The sequence below is a fragment of the Periophthalmus magnuspinnatus genome, chromosome 24 (assembly GCF_009829125.3).
Source record: "Periophthalmus magnuspinnatus isolate fPerMag1 chromosome 24, fPerMag1.2.pri, whole genome shotgun sequence".
Taxonomy (NCBI): domain Eukaryota; kingdom Metazoa; phylum Chordata; class Actinopteri; order Gobiiformes; family Gobiidae; genus Periophthalmus; species Periophthalmus magnuspinnatus.
Window position 1 is genome coordinate 13,718,481 of NC_047149.1, and position 22,767 is coordinate 13,741,247.

General features: G+C 39.7%; 1 protein-coding gene across 2 annotated transcripts in view; it reads left to right on the top strand.

The window, feature by feature from the left end:
- Nucleotides 1–22,767, top strand: part of grm1a (glutamate receptor, metabotropic 1a) — a 31,617-nt gene that overhangs the window by 3,491 nt on the left and 5,359 nt on the right. For both annotated transcript variants that reach the window (XM_033991118.2, XM_055232352.1), the window contains exons 2-6: nucleotides 1,487–1,736; nucleotides 16,265–16,500; nucleotides 18,306–18,552; nucleotides 20,015–20,183; nucleotides 20,989–21,115. In XM_033991118.2, coding sequence (XP_033847009.1) covers nucleotides 1,487–1,736; nucleotides 16,265–16,500; nucleotides 18,306–18,552; nucleotides 20,015–20,183; nucleotides 20,989–21,115 — 1,029 coding nt within the window. The remainder of the gene's footprint in view (nucleotides 1–1,486; nucleotides 1,737–16,264; nucleotides 16,501–18,305; nucleotides 18,553–20,014; nucleotides 20,184–20,988; nucleotides 21,116–22,767) is intronic.

The following is a 22,767-nucleotide window of genomic DNA, read 5'->3' on the forward strand; positions in this document are numbered from 1 at the left end:
ACCCACCTGTTCCCCCAGTCTGCAGTGCAGTAATTGGACATGATCATTTCCATTTAGTGAAAGGAGCATGAACTAGGCAATAGAACATAACGGGAGCGCCGCAAAATCAACACAGGGGCGGCTGTGGGGCACATAGATGCATTACTGTGATGGTTTTTCAGCTGCAGTTTAGATGTCTATGTACCACCTCAACACACACACACAGATCATTCATTACCAAAACAAAAGGGCCATCAAGACCATTTCAAACCATTTAAACATTTTCTTTCATATACACCATGACATGAATGATTTAATGTCCCTTTGACAACAATGAACACACATATGCAACTGAAGTTTGCAAGTTTTTGGTACATTTAGGTAGTTATATGGGTTAAAGAGGGTATTCAAACAGACCTTGAATAATTTACTTACTGTGGAGATCCTTCTCTATACAAACAGGAGCTCATTTTGTAATATAAACAATTGACATAAGTAAAGGTTTACAGTAATGTTACTTATGCTGACAAAGCATATTTCAGCTGATTTACTGAATAGAAAATAATACAAGTTTTATTCTTCCTATTGAGCCTCTATATTTACTTACTTTGAATGGTAATCAACTGTATCATGAATCTCTCCAAAAATGATTAGTGTCTGCCAGACAAATTACAGGGCAAAGATCAGCAGTTTTCTTTGACATCTTAGGCCCTGATAAAGTGACAGGCTCCTGACAGCGAGAGCAGATTTACACCAAACTGTTGGGGGCCTGAGGCGTGATACTGCTGCTGTCTTCACCCGTGTGCTCTGTGATTGTAATCAGTGTCCACTAAACTCTGTGACTCTCATTAAGGACCAGAAGATCAGAGCTTTACGTCAGCGCCGCTACATGTGCCGATCAGCAGCTGCACAGGGGGGCGGAGTCACCATGACAGCTGTAATTACTCAGGCACAAAGCACTTATTTGTGCTCTTTAATCATTATTTATCCAAAGACTGACACTGAACTTTAGATGGGGAACATAAAACTTTTCAACAAAGTGGGGTAAGGCTGCAAGATTGGATTGTAATCAAATCAAAAGCGCAATTTTCAAATCACAAAGGCTGCGGTTATATAGGTATTAGACTGTCCTCTGCAAACAACAACATTATATAAACGTGCTCTGAAATGCATGGGAACTTTCTATTTGTTTAGCAGTTTTTCAAGGGTATAGCTCCTGGGTGTGCTCAAAATCTGCACTGGAAACAGAATCCACATTTTAAGACATGAATTGCAATCACAATTCTTGTCAGTAAATTACAATTTTTCATTAGATTTTTTTCAAAACCTCCTGTCCCTGTAGTGGTATTCAGAACTCAAACAATAGCTACCTGTCTTCAAATGCCACAGTAAAATGCTATAGTAAAACATCTAGTATCTGTTTTTTTTAGAATCTCTACTCAGAGGAAGACACTAAAATAAGTTGACCTGCATTATCTGTGAAAATAACAAATTTTTCCTCTGGCAGGAAACTACGGTGAGAGTGGTATGGAGTCCTTTAAGGAAATCGCCTCTCAAGAGGGCCTATGCATCGCTCACTCAGATAAGATCTACAGTAACGCCGGAGAACGCCACTTCGACCGGCTGCTGAGGAAGCTGCGGGAGCGGCTGCCCAAAGCACGAGTGGTGGTGTGCTTCTGTGAGGGCATGACGGTGCGCGGGCTGCTTATGGCCATGAGGAGGCTGGGTGTGTTCGGGGAGTTCCTTCTCATCGGCAGGTATGGATACAAATACTCTGTGTAAACATCACAGCTTATAGTATGGATCACTTTATCATTATATACTTAGATGTGCCCACCACAATATAGACAGCCCTGACCAACAGAAGTCACAGTAAGGGCCATATACCAATGCTGCAGGGACAACCTGTCAGGAGCAGTGGATGGGTACTGTTTTGCCACATTTATTAACTTTCTGAAATCACATGAGCAAGAAAAGTATTTCAAGTGCATCTCTTCCCTTGTCCCAACACACTTTCTGCACTAGGGTTATGTACGACCCAATTACTTTGTATGTACATTCTGACAGTACATTTAGACTTTTTCTAAACCATATTAATGATTTGAATTTGTATATAGTGTTTTAAGAAGCCATAAGACAGTTGTGCTTTCCTGATGCGAGCATCACCACGGCAACCAAGAGGAATGAAAATGAATGAAAAGGACCAGAGCAGCAGCGATGATGAGATGTTTTCCTTAACTGTCATTCAGGGAACACGGCGTGATGTATCAGGGCTCTTTCTTGTCCAGTGTAAAGGCATTTGATGTCATTAGGTCATAATGAAGGAGGCATTCATTCAGAGACAAAATGATCCTTTTGAAGCCAGTTTTCTACAATAAATAGGCTTTGCTGATCTGCCCCAGCCAATAGTGAGTAGTACTTAACAAGCAAACAAATGTGGCTAGAAACACTGTATTTATTTGAGTTTTCACAATTATGGACCCAGCAACAATGAAATGTGTCATAAGAGACCTTTGTGACCAGATTTAGGAAATCAAACTTTGTTAATGTTTCAAAAATGTTAATGTGACTTAAAATACTTCCCTAAATGGCTCTTTACATAGCCTGCAAATGACATTCCTAATTCTCCCAGATATCTATTCAATTCTTCACTAACCGCTTGTACAGTATAATGCAAATCTCCAAATAGATGTAGTAATGTTCAGATTTTGCTTGCCTCTAATTGCACCACATCATTGTTTCCTTCCCACCTGCACACCTTAAATATTTGGTGCAGCCACTGAGTCAGTTTGAACTGTACTTCTTGGAGCGTCCCATCTAATTTGTAACTAGGTTGTCATAATGCCCCCAGGATATACTAAAAGCTGTTATAGTGTAAAAATGCAGTTGTATGGTGTGTGATTGAGCGATGGAGGAGGTTTTTGGGAGCGCTTGGTGACAGGGCACTTGTCAGAGGCTGCTTCTCGAGCGGGACATTAATAAGACAGCTAAAGATGGCGGGACATGTAGCTGTGGATAAGCAGTGTGCACGAGATTAGCAGAACACCACCAGAGAGAAGCTCCAACTCAGGGCTGTCAACTCCAAAGGACAAACCAGAGGCAAATTGACTGGGGACAAGTGTTATACTGTTATAAACTACTTACTGCACATTGATGTAAGGTTAAATAGTAAATCTGGGTGTTTATACAGTGTTTCCATGACATTTATTCAATTAGTTTTATCTGTATGGGTTGTTTATTATAGTTCATTATCATTTGTTCAGCTCATCATGATAGTAACAGCATGTATTAATGTATTAATTTAGTAATGGAGCTCAACAGTCCCACCCACTTTGAAGTCCGATCTGGTTCCGGAAGTAAATTTTCCGTTCATTTTTCAAGATGTTCAAAGGCATCACAGAGGCTAACCAGCACTATGGTAACTAATATCCATAATGCGGTTGTTTGAAGTTCAAAAAGCACATTTAAAATGCAAGATTCTGCAAAATTTTTAAATAACTTAGAGGTTTCCAAAGTTTCAAATAGATTTTACACAAAATTATAGGTCTTGTGGTCATTAGCTACCAAAGAGCTGATTAGCCCTGAGCAAGCTTTCAAACTTTTAATAACTTTTTTTTTTTTTTTTTTTTTTCGGAACGTCTAGGGAAAATGAATGTGATTTTACTTCCAGAACCATGAGGTGGCCGGTCACTGTTGAGCTTCTTACTTCTAAGCACAGTTGTCCTGGGGTTTGGTTTGCTTTAAAAATAGAAAAATAAAATGGAAAACTGAAGGGTGCAATATAAATCCAATGCATTTTATAAACAGCTAGTTAAAAAAGTTCCTTCGGTTGACCTTTTTGGAGCATAGATTCCTGACATTCCTACTGAAACACTTCTCTCTCATTTATTTCACTGTTTTCTGATTAGGAACATAAAGCATACTGTTACATCCATCACCTGCTTAAGACTGCAGATGACAACTCTTAAATTCTATATTGTTATGACACCCAAGGTCTTATCCATCTCATATCTGCACATTCCTCCATAGGAGACACAGGAAGAGAGAGTCTTTTTTTAGCTTTAGCCCAAGTCTCAGGGGTTGAACTGCAGCTTCTGGGTCACACATGCACAGATGGAGGAATGACAGGAGGGAGACTGTAGCTTTCTTGGCGTATAGCTCAGCACCCATGTGACAGACATATATTAGCTCATCAAACGGAGACGCTTCATTTATGCTTTCACCTCCGAGATGTGAAGAGGTGTGAGAATGTGACACAGCATCGTCTGTCGTTCAATGAGGCTAATAAAATATAAAGAAAAATTGAGTACATTACAGGAATAAAAAGCTTTTGTTTTCAGAGGCAGGCTTTTCAGACAAGTGTCAGCTGTGGTGAGGGGTTGACCAAAACTCATTGTTCTTATTGCCTGTTAGGAACATTAGTTCGGTGTTGAGTGTGGGCAGTAATTTAATGAAAAGACAAGTTTCACACATTTTTGAAACTTAGAGGAATCCTCGTGCAAGAGCTGTGTTGTCTTTGTCCAAAAGGTCAAGTAAAATTAGGTTGTATATGAGTTACTTGTTTACATTTAACCTGAACCCATTGTACAATTTGTAATTACTATATATATTTATGTGTTTAAAGCCAATTTCTGTTAAACCTTACACCATTATGTAACAGATCCATATTATGCCTACATTCTGTCCGCCTATAGTCCACCTGAATACTAAGCAATGTACACATTACCATACACTATCCCAACCTCACTAAAATGTAGTTATAGTGACATTTTAACAAGAGAGTATGCTTGTTTGTGTGTGTCCATTCTCTTGTCTCAAACGTGTGCTAGTGGTCGGGCCCTGGCTCATGTGTTTGTGTGTGGGAGTGTTTAATGGTGAGCAGTGTGAGCGGGCTGACAGTTCTATGTGAAGCTGTAAAATGGCCACAGTCCCTTTGTAATGTGACCAGAGAGCGCAGAGCTGCTGTGTCTCCATGGAGATGCTTATGTGCGATTACAAACATGTACTTTTGTCTTCATGTGTCTAATGTTGTGTTTCTATTGTACCCAGGGTGGTTGGAGACAGGGCTGCTTTCTAGATTACACAGAAGGCTCGAACTATATGCAGATGTTGGAAATTCTTTGGCATTGTCGTAACCAGCAAGACGGAGGGACCAAAAGTGCGCGACTCTCGAAGGGTTAAACAATGTCTTTATTCACAAAACGTGGGTACATAATAATCACAGTTCAATAGTCCACAAGACCGGGGAACGAGGGTGCTTCACAGCGCAGTTCATGGACAGATACAGTTCTTAGATGCAGAGAAGCTGGGGAGCGTGGGTGCGGATCTGTGAGCAGGAGAAGACATACGTGCAAGGCGTAGGTAACGTGAGACCATACCAAGGTAGGAGTGCAGGTGCAGGGAGGTCCGGAGCTGGGTCTCCGGCGGAGGTCTGTAGAAAAGCCAAAATTCCAATCAGACATAGTTCACAAAAAAGTACTACGGTACAAAGTCGAGCAGAAATATTCACGTGTGACACGCGGACGTTCCGGCGCTGAGTGTCTGGTCCTCGCTCCTCTTATCCACAGCAGGTGGTGTTGATTGCGTAGATGGGCTGCAGGTGCGCGCAGGAGGAGCAGGACTCCGCCCAGCTCCGGAGACAGGCAGGTGAGGGAGGAGGGAACACAGCACGGGAGGACAGCAAACCGGGATCACGACAGGCATATAGTTGATACAGGGAAAGAGACGTCAACCCATTTTGTAGTCATACTGCCATTGTGTCCTTGGGCAAGACACATAACCCACCTCTCCCCTAGTGTCTGTGTATACTGGTGTATGAATGCATATGTGAATGGGAGAGTGGTTTCGTGATGTAAAGCGCTTTGAGTGCCTTGAATGTGGAGAAGCGCTTTACTATGTGACCAAGAACCAAAATTGTTGAAAAGGGAAAAATATTTGTAGCAGCAAAAATTAAAGACAAATGACGCGGCCCACATAGTCTCGACATGTAGATTGCACCTGTCCATTCTGTCTTCCATACAATCTTACTTTAAATGTTGTTGCCCTTTAAAAAGTTAAAGACATATTATGCAAAACCATGTTATAATGATTTCCCCAGTTGTAATTGTAAAATTATAAAACTTACAAGGCCTGTCACGATATTTATTCCTATTTAGTCCTATTCATGGCCATTGTTCTGAAAATTCCTGTTTTCACCTACCCCTTACACATACTCCTCTATCCTTACTTCACACTTTGATTTTTTCTTCCCGCAAATTGCAATACACATAGGGTGTTATTTCACTGCAAATATAAAAATAATCTGACGCTTATGGACTGCAGGTTTTCGTTGGTCGGTCCTGCAGTGCCATTATAACAAAATACTAGAATAAGCATCAGATTAAATTGTATTGATAGAATGAACTCCCTAGAAAACGGTTTTGGGTATATATACTGTATGTGTCCTCTTTTCTCTCAGGCATTGTATTTGTGAATGGCTTGGTGACATATTGTGCACCCACCACCCGGCTGTAGCTGTGCCCTGGTGTAATTAGCTGCTGACTGCATCTCTCTCTCCCCCTCTGTCTCCCCTCTCTCTATAGCAGCTCAAACATTGTTATCAGCGAGCACATTTGCATAAGCTGCTTTTCTGCATGTAACACTCATTTCTGTCCCGTATTAGCCACACACTTTTGGTCAGGTCCCGTTTAAATCAAGAGAGAGGGATGCTGTTAGTCACTTATATGTGATGAGCGAGTGTGAGGTGTGAGGAAAACTGTGAACCATATTGTGTGTTGGTTTGAGGATTTGGCAGCTGTGTAGAGCAGAGGACGGGGTTGAGGCAAGTTTATTCGTATAGTACAATTCACACAAAACAATTGAAAGTGTTTTACAGAATTAGAAAGGCATTAAAATCACAATACTGTACAAACAAATATAAAAATAAATCATCATAATAAAAGAGCGTAGAATAAAAACCTTTCAGTCATATGCACAGCTAAACAGAACCGTTTTGAGCCTGGATTTAAACATTGTCAAAGTAGAGGCCTGTCTCACATCTTCAGGAAGACTGTTCTCCTGTTGTGCGCCTTAGGGGGCTTGATTTGGGGAAATTATCTGATTGCAACATTTCTGACAAATATCACAAATGCAATAAGATTCCTTAAGATGAACAAGAGCAGCAAAACCTCGAAATAAATGTAGCATATGTGTTTTGGAAGTTGTTTGTTGAGGCGTAATCCACAGCATTAGACAGTTCATGGAGACAGGATTTGAAATGACTATATTTTGCTTTTAAAATGGTCACAATCATTATTTTTTAGTTGTCGAGATTATATTGTGACTTCAGTATTCGCATATATTGTTTAGCCAAATAACCTTGACATCCCTCATCTGCAGAGGACAATCTTTCTGCTTTGCTAATAGTGGCCATTCAAATTTATCTTTATTTGAATGTGGTTAATTTTTCAGCCCTTGGGCATTTAGCTTTGTGATGAATTGCATAGGCATTTAAGAAGCCAGAAAGAGAGAGACACACACACAGAGGGAGAGAGAGAAGAGAGAGAGACACACACACACACGCACACAGAGAAGAAGAGAGAGAGACACACACACACACCGAAACACACACATACACACAGAGAAAGACACACATACACACACACACAGAAGAAAAGAGAGAGACACACACAGAGAGAAAGACACACAGAGAGGGAGCGAGAGAGAGGAGAAGAGAGACACACACACACAGAGAGGTCGTTGTTGAAAATGAGAATTGGTTCTCAACCGACCTACCTGGTAAAATAAAGGTTAAATAAATAAATAAAATAAATAGAAAGCTACACACACAAAGAGGGAGAGAGAGAGAGGAGAAGAGAGACACACACACACAGAGGAAGATACACAGAGAGAAAGAGAGAGACACACACACACACACACACACAGGAAGATACACACACAGAGAGGGAGAGAGAGCGAGGAGAGGAGAGAGACACACACACAGAGAGAAAGATACTCACACAGAGAGGGAGAGAGAGGAGAAGAGAGAGACACACACACTGAAAGAAACACAGAGATAAAGATGGAGAGACACAGCCAGCGAGAGAGAAAGAGACAGAGAGAGAGATAGAGAGAGAAAGCAACACACACAGAGAAAGAGACACAGAAAGAGAGAGAGACAGAGACACACACAGAAAGAAACACAGAGAGAGAGAGACAGAAAGAAACAGAGAGAGAAGCAGCGAGAGAGAGAAAGCGACAGAGAGAGTGAGACACAGATAGAGAGAGAAAGGGAGAGAGACAGAGAGAAAGATACACACACAGAGAAAGAGACACAGAGAGAGAGAGACACACAAAGAGAGAGAGGTACTGAGAGAGAGAAAGAGACAGAGAGAGAGGTAGAGAGACACACACACGAAGAAAGAGACAGAGAGAGAGAGAGACACACGCAGAGACACACACAAAGAGAGAGGCAGCGAGAGAAGGAAAGAGAGAGAGACAGAGAGAGAGACACACACACGAAGAAAGAGACAGAGAGAGAGAAAGAGAGTTGTAGTTGTTTTGGCAGCCCACACTGAGCTGCCTTTTGCCTGTCACCTCTGAGGTTCTCATCTCCTTCTCATCACAGGAGGAAGAGTGCGGAGGATGTGGATTCTGCCGATTGACTTCTTGCGAGTCATTTGGCAAATAGCAGTGAAGAAACAGAGCGCGCATCACCACCAATAGTGCTTATAGCTCTGACAAATACGCAAATGTGTTTTGAATCTGCCAGCACAAAGGGTTAGAGAGCAGCGCCAACATGGTCCAATCCATCATTTAGGAGGAATGCAAACCAGTGTCTAATGATAATGTTGAATTATAAATGGGGTGATTTATTTGAAATTAAGAAAAGCATATTACATGAGAGATGGTGCAAAGATACACTCAAGCATCACCATTACACAGTTTACTGACTTTCACTTTCAAAGCTGAAGTTACAAGAAGTTTGCAATGTCAAATTATAAAATGTTCTATTGACATGGTACAGATGATGTAGTACTTACATCATCTCCCACATCGTTCCTGCTTAGCTTCCTAGATCTGAGGAGATGAGATTGAGCACTGACAAGCAGCCATGGCCACCTGTGCTAATACCGAGTACCTGTAACATAATTTGTTACATGGCCCAAATGCAGTATTGTATTCCAAATGCTTAAAATACTTTTACATTGAGCTGCATTACAAACATGTAAAAGAAAACGTGACATCGCTGTATGAGTTCAGATCAAGGTCAGGAATAAGGAATTCTTATGCCTGAAACCCATGAATAAGAAACTTTCCCTTGCGCAACTGAAACCAAGTGTTACCTTATTGTTAGCATGTTGACAGCTACGCACTGCATCTGCTCTTAATCTGACCTTTTGACCTTTTGCATCTCAATTGAAGCTTCTCCGAAACAACAGAAACCGGAAGTTTAATAAGGCGAGGTCTCGGTGTACTGCAGGATTTACAGCACAGGAGGGAAAAAAAGAGGAAAAAAGGAAAAAAAAAATAAATACTGCTAGTGCTACAATCTCCATGGCGATCGTGGGTTGAGTCGATCCGATTCAGTCTGCGCCAATCCAAACAAACATCTCCACCTACAAGATACAGGATTGTACCGTAATTGCACGAGATTAGAGCGACAGCATGTTATTTCGCCTTAAATGGCTGTGGGCTGTGTGTGTATTGCAGTGCGGGGCAGTATTGTACAATGGGCCCTGATCTGAATATTTATACCATGTTGTGAGGACACGCTGCCTGTCTGAATAAAGCCCTGTGGTGTGTGTGTCAGGGAGAGACTCAGTGAAATGGTGGGGTTCAGAAATAGAACACAAGGGACTATCAGCCGGCCATAGTGAAAGTTCTGGAAAACATATTATGTTTATCGAGATTCAATTCACGCTGCACATTTGAAACATTTCTGGGACCGTTAACATTTGCTCATGCTAAAATAATACAACATCCATGCTAAGTTACAGCACTAGGAGATTTTACACATAATAAGACCGCATGGAGAAAAAGATATTTAGTTCACTGCGGAGGGCATTATGAAACTGCAGCTTTTGTGATTTGCTAATAGTCCCAGTGTAATTTGAAACAGGGTTATTGCAGTCCTTATCCAGGGTTCTCATAGCCACTTATGCATTGGTTTGTATTTTGAGGTGCTGTACCAAAATTGTACTGTCTTAGAAAAAAAAAAAGTAAATAGAATGAGGTCATTTTGCTGTGGTCAAAACATATTCCTCACTTTTCTAACGCATTCCTAGCATCTTAATTATTCACCAGGATGAGTTTATAAGCACTAAGTTTGCAGACAATAAAAATACTTTATAATTAGATGCACACAGCACACAGTGGTCACATTTGACCCTAAGAGCTGCTCTTACAGATATCTGTGAAAAAATGGCAGTGGTGGAACATAACAAAGTAAAAGTAGTAAAGTACTATATTTAAGTACAAATTTTAGGTATCTGTACTTTACTTTAGAAGATGTTAAAGTGGAGACATTTTACTTTTACTTCACTACATTTGAGAAAAGGTCTGTGCTTTCTATTCCACTACATTTTTTAACACGACTGAAAAGTAAAAGCATTTTTTATTACAGTGTGAGTCCGGCTGAAAAGGCTGAGGGGTTTATTTTTAACATTTTCACAGTTTGAGCTTGAAATAAAAACACCTAGGGAAAAAAGTTGATTGATTATCTAAATGTTCTGTTGAACAAAATTCAGCACAAATGTTTGTCAGAATCACTACATTTGAAGCTTTTTTAGATCTCAAAATCTGCACAAAATACTTTTTTTACTCTATAAGTACATTTTTAAACAGGTATTTTAATACTTTTACTTAAGTAGATTTTTCCATGTGATGCTTTTACTGTTACCTGAGTATTTTTTGCGCTTGTATCTGTACTTGAGTACTTCTTCCACCACTGAAAAATGGGTACCTTCCCATTTTAAGTGACAGCTAAATTTATCTTCTTTTTCTGAGCGTTTATATTTGACTGTCACTCAAAACATGACAGACACTTTTTTCCGTTCCAATGTGCTTTGATTCACTTATAGATTAGGCCTGAAAATATTTTGCCAGATGCTCTTAAGCAACACAGTGCCATTTCTTGTGGTTACTCGCTTTCATGAATAACATTTTGAGATAACATTGCCTTTCCTTGAGCACACCCCAAACTGTCTTTTCCTAAGTTGCAAAAATCACGGCTTCTGCAAACTAAATGCATAGTTAAGTGTAAGAAAAGTTTCATTCAAATAAATTATTCTGTTTCAAAGTGTACTGCCAGATGACCAGCCAACACCCATTTCCAATTATTGCTACAAACTTGAGACATCATGTTGGCTCAGCTGTGACAGCTCTAAATGGACCAATAATGAACTGTTTTAAGAAGTGTTACACATAATTCTGCTTCTCATCAAACCTCAAACCTGATAATACGTTTTCATATATCAGTTGCTAATATTGGAGGCAGGGACTTGGGGCTGGCAGGAAAAAAGCCAAACGGATTTTCTCTCGGCAGTGTTCCCTCTCATTGTGGGGAAGAGTGATCTCCTGAGCACAAACTGGGGCGTAATGAATAAGTAAAAGCAGCGTGGATGTGCTTTTAAAGGCTCCTGCTTCAGCCCGGCTCCCAGCCTCACCTCCAGAGAGAGCTGCCGAAAGCGGGAGAGTTAGGACTGAAGAAATAGCTCCACTCAGGCAGGAAGGTATTATAGTGAAAACAAAGGAGTGGGGAGATGCTAGTGATAGTCACAAAATTGTAAAAATAGTATACACATACTTTTGGTTATTTTTTGGCTATATGATAAGATTTAAGTGGTAAAAGTTTGAATTAATAGCCTCATTAGTTATATTATAGACTAATTTATTTATTGCAGTTTGTGTTTTTAATAATATTGTACATTTGGAATATTTTTTGGGGGAATATTCTGTTTTTATGTCAGTGGCATAAGTTAGTTTCAGTATTATAGTTAATCGCAGGTGGGAAGGTCCGTTACCTTTAACAGCTTCGCTCCAGATTGGCTCTTTGGTTGCTATGATACTCCCAGGAGGAATTACAAATATGAAAATATGAAACCAAATTTGCTGTCCTCAATGAGCTTAATTTGACTGGAGCCGAATGCTATGGATGGCGGCCTACTCTCGTATTCCACTTTGTTATACAGTCTATAGTTGTGACAAATTGATTCTATACATTTAGTAGGTTCAACAGATTCTAATGCTAAGCTGCCAAGGATAATTCAAGCTAACTCCTTCATAATTCCAGGTGTGTCCTTTACTGTTGATAATATGACCCCAGCCTCCACATCTGGGCTGATGTAACAAGCACCAGCCATCTGCCTGTGACTCATCAAATCTTCCACCAGGAGAAAATTGATTATGCCCCATAAATAATATTTGCTGTAAATTTTCACCTACTTGCTTGAATGCGTGTAATACATTTACTCTTTTAAAAGTCTCTCCCCGCTCATCCTCCAGGGGGAACGGCACGTGTGATCAAATCTGTGCCCTGCCAATTAATTCATGGCGTCTTCATAAATATACAAATGCTGTAGTGAAGAGGAAGGAGCCCATCAGACACAGACACTGGCAGCTCTCAGTCTACTCCTGCCGCGGTCCCACTGTGGAATAAATTATCCAGATGTTGGCTCCGTTGAAAACAATGTCACATGTAATCAAGTGATGAGCAGGCATCAAAACACTGCAAGCATATGGCAGACACAGCTGCGTTCACATGTACAAGTAATAGCGTCAAAATACAGATTAATAAAGGAACATTAAGGGATGTGCAGTGTAAACCCGGACTGGCTTTTACAGTCATGTACTCAGAGCAACTAAACACATATTTTTGAACCCTAGTTTAAAGTGGGACTAAACACTTAGACTCTGCCCACACCACATTTCAAATAGAGCTGCTTAACCGGGAAGTACCTGCGGACTAAAGATGAAACTGAGAGAGGAGAAGGGCGGAGTCTAGAGGTGTAAGGAGCAGTGTGATTGGGGTGTTTGTAATCAGAAACATCTGGGAACACCAGAAACACCTGGCTTTAATCAGGGCAGTCTTTTGTGATGTCACCAAGTACTGTAAATTGCAGAGGCCACTAACAGCAGCACTAACCTAGATTTAGATGTTTTTGACCATGAAAGCTACAAATTTACCTAGTTTCCACTAAAGTTGCCAAAAATGACTAGAAACAGTAGATAATGCTATTCAAACACCATATACACAGTTTTGTATGAAAAAAGGAGACTTACAGTTTAGTTCTATATTCAAATACCTCTTTCCAATGTTTCTCTTTTTAATTTTTGGACACAGTAGTCACTTTTATTTTATGTGACTACTGTGTCCAAGAAATAGTAGAAGTATATAAGCGTGAAATAGTAAAAGTATATAAGAAATAGTAAAAGTATATAAGTGTGGATTTGTATCGTGCCTTTCAAGATACTCCAATCCCTTTAAATGCATTATTCATTCACTCCTCTTGGTAGTTTAAGCCCTTGGGTGGACTGACGGAAGGAAGGCTGCCAATCTATGCCATCCCCCTCAAACCGCCACTAATCAATCCCTCAAGTAGACGCTACATTCTTACATAGGCATAGTGGACGATTGTCTAGTGCGTTTATGACAATATGCAGTGGTTGTAGTAATAGTAGTCTTGATAGGAAATGCTTATTTTGTTTTTAGTATCTATGCATGTTTTATTATTGTGATGCTGTACTGCTGAACCCTCCAGCAATCCTCACCACTTACACCATATGGTATTTTCAAACTGCAATGAGGTATTTTGCACATTGTTTAACACTATTCTTTTGCTAAGACAATTATAGCCACTAAGGTGGTTTACCTCAGACTCTATTAGATTAGTATTACATAAAAAGTGCTTAAAATAGGGTGGATAAAGCTGGAGGAAGTCCAAAAAATTTGAAATAATTTTACCCTATTATTTTTGGGTTTGTGCCAGTCCAGACTAGACAGTTACTTATACCAACATTAGTATGCATTATTCATGTGGCCTTCATTAATATTGTGGGAATGCATTAAATGGGTCTGGCCACAGTTAATGCTTTAATATTCTAGATAAGGTGCAGCTAAGTTCAGAAGTGCTTTGTGTGGTCAGTGTGAGGACAGAGACAGTATTCAGTCAGGGCCAATGAGGGAAATGTGACTGGCCCCAATGCGATTCACGTGTCCCCAAGTCTAAACTCAATTAGGGGGAAACGAGTGACTCAGCGCTCTGCTTTGGTACTGTACAAATATAGACAGGGGGAGGGGAGATTTTACATTTAATAATTTAATGCTTCCAGTTCCAAAAGCATAAAATGAGCAATAGATTTGTCTCATGCCATAAATCTTGTCTTGCCTCGGATCCAAACGATAATAACTCAGACTGCCTTGCCGTATTTGATGTTTTGACATGTCCTTTTTTTGAGGTATGTCTAATGCCTCTAAATTATCGCGATCTGTCTGGCCAGAAATGGTGGGTCTGCGGTGGTAGTCAAAATGAAAGTTGGTCAGCAGTGTTTTTTCCTTTTTTTAGGAATAAAAGCACATGTACTTGAATACGTGGAAGATAGTTTAATGCCATACCATAACATTTGAGGCAAAGCAATAACCTCTCCATTAGACAAACATGACTGACTCTCCTCTAGAAAAGTTACATAGTACATCTTTAATATCCAGTCCTGGTAGTAGAAGCAACTGAAAGCAATTATATGCTGTAGTTTGTTAATAGGTGTAAACCAGCTCTAGTGGTAGCAGTGACAATGTTAGCAACAGTAGGTTTATCACATGCACTCCTAGTCTACAGCTACACTTTCTATACAAAAATTCCCATGTCTCCTATTTGTTGACAGGCAGTAATTGTGAATGGAAAGGTCAGCACATTGACCTCAACACACGCATACACATGAACGCACACACACACACACACACACACACACATTCCTATCCATCACCTGGATATCCCATGTGTGAGCCCTAATTGGTTCCCTGCCCCAGTCACACCTAATTGCATTGTAGCTGTCAATACCCACTGTATTTCAAAGCCATGCAGGCAGAGAGAGTGTGCACCTCAGCCCCTTCCAGACCACGCTCGAGCTTGACGTCTTCCTCCCTAATTTGTATGGCTCTTTCTACCTCACCAGGGCTTTCAATGGGCCAGCTAGGGGTCCAATTTAGCTTGCTTTGGGGAGAGACTTGACACAAAGAGTTACTCACAAACAAACAAACAAACAAGGGAGCCAAGAGCATTTCCTGAAGCTGAAGTTCCTAGTGGAGGACTGAAGGGATTTTCATCTGACAAATATGAGCCATTCAGGACTTTAAGGCTTAACTAGTCAAACTATATAAACTAATTTGATGTTGGACAAGTAGTACTTTACCTTTTACCACTTGTGACAGGTAGTCTGATGTCATTGCAATACTGTTCTTGCTTTGTTGCCCAATCATGGAATTTGCTAGTGTTGTCACTTGACACTATAAGTATTTGTCCACTGATGCAAAGGTTGGCAGTTCAGTGCATTAAAATATACTTAAGTTTATTTATTATTTTTGGAATCGCCAAGCTGCTACATAACCTGAGAAATGTGTACATAAAGTGAATATTGTCTGCTGTTTGGGAAAAGCTCCATCATTTTAATATGGTAATATGGAAAAGTGGAAAACAATATGGACAAAATACTACAGCTTTAAAGGTGCACTATCTTATTTTTCTTGTTGCTGGACCATTATAACAGCTTGTCTCGCTTTTGGCTGGCAAGTTCTACAGTATATCCACATTAAATTAATCTGCACTCATATTTTATTGTTCTGAAAAACCTTGAAAAAACCTCTCTACAGATCAGACCTGTAACTTAACCTTGTGATGTCATCTGTTTATCTTTATGCCAGTCTCAAGCTCATGTAAAATTAGTTAAACTGTTATATCAAGATTAAAGGTGCACTATGAAACTTTTTGGCTAGATTTCCCGCAACCTGCTAGACTCTATGGAGTTGTCTGTATGTTCCACTGTATGGTATGTAGACCAGCAGGTCAGGCAAAGTTACAAATCAGATTTGTGGACAGGTGACTCCACTCACAGTAAGACTGCATGTTGTTCAGGTATTTTTGAGCAATAAAAAACCCTGTAAATGTAATAAATAGATATTTTTAATGCTCTGTTGTGAGACATTCCATGCAAAGACAGACACAGCAAGTTCCTGGTAACACAACCATTACAGCAATCTTACAGTTTACATTATTTTCTTTAACACTTTTCCCTTTGTCTTGTTGTTTTGTAGTGACGGATGGGCCGACCGTTATGAAGTGGTTGAAGGATTTGAACAGGAGGCAGAGGGAGGCATCACCATAAAGCTCCAGTCTGAGGTGGTGAAGACCTTCGACGACTATTATCTGAAACTAAAACTGGACACCAACACCAGAAACCCCTGGTTCCCTGAGTTTTGGCAGTACCGTTTTCAGTGCCGCCTGGCCGGACACCCCCAGGAGAACAAGAACTACAAGAAGCTCTGCTCCGGTGAGTCTGCAGAAAAGGCTATTTACAGAACAGAAGGTTATGCTGGAATACACCTAACAAACATGTCTTGTTTCTTTTCGTTATTCTCTCTTCTTGCTTTCAAGGTGATCACGGTAAATTATTCAGAGCTAATCAATATTGAATTTTCAAAATCTATTCAAATTACATATAGTTGAAATTAAATCAAAACATTAATTACATTTTACCCAACTGTGCAAAATTATGAAAAAATTATGATGTAAATGGTTTGCAAAACTCCTTTTTATTCACAATTCACCATACAGAGGATACTGTATTTTTAAATGCTGTTTACAGTTGAGGTTAAAAAAATGAGTCTAAAGTCCTTATTCTCCCTGTTTCTGTTTATATATTGTTAAAACCATTTGTTGTATTTCTCTAATTTTGAACATGTTGAACCAGTAAATAGTATAGTAAATAGTTAAACTTGTATTTGTTTACGATCTGTTGTGAATAAAATGGTTTTGCATTTGGCCCAATATTTTCAGAATTGGGCCATAGTTACCATAATGTTAATAATTCAAATACAACGCTTTCTGTATTAATCTCACATCTCACCTATTTACAAATGTCCCTTATTTCCCAAGACCTTCAGGGTGGTAAGTGCATTTTTATACCAGCTATCAAAACATCCCTACACCTGCACTTGCAAGTCAGCTCTATTATAATATTCTGGCTTTGACTGATGCGGCACATGGCTCCCTCTGTAATGTTTTTGGATGTGCTAATCTCTGTCAGAGCGAGAGGGAATAGCATCCGTCAAAGTCTTCTGTGGAGCACGGAGCTTATTTATACTGTATGAGAGCTAAGAGAGAGAGGAATGGCTCACCTGGCACACTGCGTCCTGACAGATCACACCTCCCTTTGTGTTCAGTGTGTGCATGCATGTCAGAGATATACCATGATTTAAGCACAATGGGTGTAGTTCAGGTTTACTTTGAAGGCATGGCAAAGGCAATCAGGGAATCTTTCCGTATTTGATAAGACAGTCTAAGTCTTTTGTATTGCAAGTAACACTAGTATTCTTCATATCTGATTTCTTTTGAGGCATTGGGGAGGATGTGAAGAGATTCTTGGACAGCACTGGTGATATTCTTAGATACATATAGACAGTATTTTGTAATTCCACATTTGCATTAAAATATACTTAAGTTTATTTATTATTTTTGAAATCACCAAGCTGCTATATAACCTGAGAAATGTGTACACAAACTGAATATTTACCCTGTTTAAACTCCTGGGATGGGCTCCATAGCTTTAATATGGAAAAGCAGAAAACAAAATGGACAAAATATACAGTTTTAAAGGTGCACTATGTCACTTTTCTTGTTGTTGGACTGTTATAACTGCTTGTCTCCATGGCGATGTTATTGCTTTGGCTGGCATGTTCATAGTATGGCATTAAATTAATCAGCATTTATTAGATTACTCATGTTTTATTGCTCTGAAAAAACTTGAAAAAACATACATTCTTACTGTTAGCTTTCTTACCTCTCCACAGATCTGACCTGTAATTTTACCTTGTGACATCACCTGTTTGTCTTCATGGAAAACATTTTAGGTATAGCAGTAAGATATCCATGGAGACCAGCAGGCGACGTACCCTCCACCAGCAAAGTTACATAATGCACCTTTAAAACCTAATATCCAATGGACTGGAAAGAGAGAAATTACTTAGGAAGGTCATCTGGTTTAAAATGTAGAAATCAAGTAGACCCAAAATACACAAAGGACCATTTTGGTATTTAAGTGTTCATATTTTAAACTGTGTTGTCTCTCTCCTATAGGTAACGAGAGCCTCCAAGAGAACTATGTGCAGGACAGCAAGATGGGCTTTGTGATCAATGCCATCTACGCCATGGCTCACGGCCTTCACGACATGCACAAGGAGCTGTGTCCAGGTCAGACCGGCCTGTGTGAAGCCATGAACCCCATCGATGGCAGCAAACTGTTGGACTACCTGCTCAAGACCTCCTTCAGGGGCGTGTCAGGGGAGGACATCTACTTTGACGAGAACGGAGACACGCCAGGAAGGTAAGACGGACCGCAAATTGTTCTGGTAATCTGAAATTATACTATACAAGGTTATGTAAAGCTTTTTGGGATAGATGTTGCATGTTCCCCCTGGTCTGGGGTGGTTTTCCTCTGGTTTCCTGCATCACCCTATAAAAGATAATAGAGCTAGTTCTCCAGCTAGGTATTCCAGACGAAGATTTTGGCTGAAGATCTGTTTACACATCCGTGATTTTTTGCCTCAGGAATTGAGTGATGGGTCAAATCCAACAGGGTTTGTAAGAATAAGAGTACAAAAAGTCCACAGGAGAATAGAAAATATGCTCCAAATCGTTTAACTAGAAAATTGTAATATACTTTGAATTGAGTAAAGATACAAAAAAGTAAAGTACACCTATCACACTGACCACTGCAAATACCACAGTTGATATTACTACAACTACAAATATCATAACCTCTTTATCCTGTCATGTATTGCCCACCATTCTTGCAAACTGTATTTTTCCAATCTTGCTATGTCTTGATTCAGGCCCATTATTTCAATATAGTTTTGCAAGAAACTAAAGTACCTTGCAGCAATTTTACACATTCAGAAAGTTCATTGTCATCAAAAGTGCAAAGAAATTTGCTCGAGTAAAAGTAGCCTCCGTCTTTACATTGGCTATCTGAAGCTTCATCGTACGGTGTCCTCATTAGCATGGCTGCACACACGGATCAGGCAGACAAGTCCATGAAAGGATGTAATTATTGTCGGCTGGAACGGATCTGGTGGAATCGTCCACCGTGGAGCCATGTTTTATCTTCGACACATTCTGACAGGGTGAAAAACAGAGCCGTGTCATTGGTTCGTCAGCCAGGGGTCCACTGGTGGTCTACATCCTGGTCCTGTGTGAGAATTGGGGTCAGAGTGTCGTGGCTGCGTTAGCTTTTAGTGCTAAAGCTGTTCTAATGAGTTTGGATATGTAACACGGTTTGCTAAGCTGGAGGATTGTTATCACTAAATTACCTGTCAGGCTTCGTCCATTTTATCTCCTTATAGTTTAATTCACATCTGTCTCTTGTCCTGTCTCATTTGCTTCACCTGTTACTGCTTCTCCTTGCACTTTATATCTTTAGACTGAGTTTACAATTAGTTTAATCTCTGACCATGTCCATCAGAATTTAAATTGTTAAGTATCATCTAAACAAACAAGTAACGTTCCAGCGAATGCATTTAGATTAGCTAAGTAAGTAACGCGTTTGTCACATAAAACTTGCCAACTAACCGCAGAAACTAAACATATTTTAATTGGAACACATATTTACATATTCAATACCAAGGTAACCAATTACTGTTGTTTAATCTGAGTTCTTGTTGAGCTATCTTAATACATTGTTACATTAGTGTTTTGATTGTGTGTACTATTACTACATTAGCCATTCAACATTGATAATTGTATGAAATGACATTTGTTTATAGATATGTTTATGCTTATCTCTCCAGGTATGACATCATGAACCTCCAGAATGTGGGTGATGGTCGCTATGACTACCTTAAAGTGGGCTCATGGCACGAGGGCATCTTGAGTGTCGACGACAATAAGTTATGGATGAACAGCAGTGAGATGGTCCGTTCTGTGTGCAGTGAGCCCTGCTCCAAAGGGCAGATCAAGGTAGAGCAAATACTCAGAAGTACTATTAGTCAACAGCTGTGTTAAATAACTCATTTGGATTTGCACTGTATATTTAAAGCTGCATTGCCTAAATTTTGTTTTATAAATGAGCGATTGTAGTTTTCTTCAGAAAGAGCATTGTAAAAGCAGCACTTGTTTTCATCACATTTCAACTCACTTCACTTGCAAATTTGTAAGAAAGTGCTGTATCCATCTTTATATGACGCTTTGGGATGAGAGCTGTTTGGTGGCCCACCCTGCTTCATTTTTTTTGCCTTTCTAAAGCTGCTCAAGTCAGTGGCCAGAAAATCCATGCAAGTGAACACTGGTCATGTGTGATTTAAAAAGAATGTTCCCTTTTGTATTTCTGATTTTCAATTAGCTCTCCACATAGTGTATTTTTATATTGCTGTATGGCTTGGAATTTCACTCCTTGCATATGAGGTTCAGTACGGATGCCCCATTTTGTTGCTTTTGGGTCAGTCTTGCCGGTCTGACATAGCTCGTACACTAAGTCGCCCTGAAGGAGGGTATATCCTTTCCTCTGTCTCCTCACGCTCTCTCTCACTCTCTCAGTTCTTTGTTTTGTGCTCCACTTATCACCCTGTTTTACATATCACAGTGCTCCTTAAAAGCATGCCCAGGATTAGAATATAAAACAGCTGGACTTGTTTTGTCAGAACGTCTATGGCAAATTACAATGTCACACTATACAAAACCAAATCTATTGATTTTAAGATGAAAGGATACAATTATTGTTGTACATTTCGTATAACCAGTCATTGTTTTATCTTGTTTTTTGCAGGTGATTCGTAAGGGTGAGGTGAGCTGCTGCTGGATCTGCACCACATGTAAAGACAATGAAATAGTGCAGGACGAGTTCACCTGCAAAGCGTGTGAGCTGGGATGGTGGCCTGACGATGATCTGGCAGGTAAGAGAAACAGGCACAACTTATTTACTGGGTTTTAAAAAGGGCCCATATTATTATTACTATATCTAATTTGTGTAATAATGTTGTTTCCTCATCAAAAACATACCTGGAGTACGTTGCCTGGGAATGCAATTACAAACAGATGGTTCATTACTTTGCATGTATTTATCTATATTTCAACTGTCTTTTTGCTCCTGTCACTTATGAAATGATAACATACTATAAAAATGACAAACTAAAATTAAAAAAAAGAAAATACCTTATAGTTCAATAGTTTTAAGTTGCCTAAATACGTAGTTTTGGATACAAATAAAGATTAGCCACTTGAAAACAACTGCCGTGCTACATGCTAACACATAGAAGTATACAATACAGCGTACTCTCCACCCTTTACACTATGTAAATATATTCATAGCTCTATTTTCCAGTCAGTGCTCTGTGCTTGTTTACGCGTCACATCTTGACACCCTCTTCCCCCTTCTGGTCGCCCTCTTCCTCTAACCCTGGCCTCTTTGCATTCATAACCTCAGCTTTAGTCCCTGAAAGTGCTCACTTCCTCCTCGGCTGCCTCCCTGCCTCCGCACTGTGACCCACTGCTTGTTTTGACAGTGCTTTATAGAGTTGAGAGGAGCTTTGGGTTCCCAGGTGTAAAATCCTATTACTGCTCTGGGAGGCTGGGGATGCAGTGCGCCAGTGTGCTGAGGGAGAAGCTCACCTCTCAGTTTCATTACATGTGACTGTATGGAGAATGTCTATAGGCACGGTTTGTATGTTTTTCACAGGCAGTAAATTTGTACTTTTACTCAAGAAGAAGTGAAAGTTCTCAAAATATATTACAAAAAGTACATGAACTTAAACTAGGTTCTGGCATTGCTACCAGTACCACTTTATATTCCTACTACAACTTTAACAACACTTAATGTAACACAGTATGCCATTAAACCTAATTAAACATTTGAGATAATCAATCAGATAACTGTTAGGTACAATTTCATTTTCATATGTTTACTTTTAATAAAAAATATATATTATGGAAGTACTATATATTTGTACACTTACATTAGTGGTTTCCCATGCAGTGGTTTGCTCGTAACTACAGTGACCATAATGTCATTAGCCACAGCACATAATTTATGGAGTAGTAATCTGGGAATGGGCTCTGGGAATGGCCCTTTGTTTCCATTAACAGGCTGGATAGAACAAGTGTGAAAGTAACTATAATCTAACATGTAAGAAGACACATCCCCCACTTCTCTACACAGACACACACGTTTGTCATATCATACTGGTGGCAGAGAGGAATCATTGGAGATTTGTGAGCTCTATGTTGACACATGTAAATAAGTGGGGTACATTTAGAGCATGGAAATGTAAAGCTAGGTGGGAAATTTGCAGCTGTCATTGCACTATTTGGGTGTAGTTGTTTTTTTGTTTTTTTTTTGTTTTTTTTTTATTTAGCTAAATGATAAATCAACTTTTTTGCTACTAAACTGTGTATATGGCGTTTGAATAGCATTGTCTACTGTTCCTAGTGCAAACTGCAAACTAGTTAAAGTTGAAGGTTTGTGGTCAAAAATGTAAAGTGGGTGTGTCCTGACAGATGCCACTACAATGCCAAGTACTATGTGACACCACACAGGACTACCCTGACT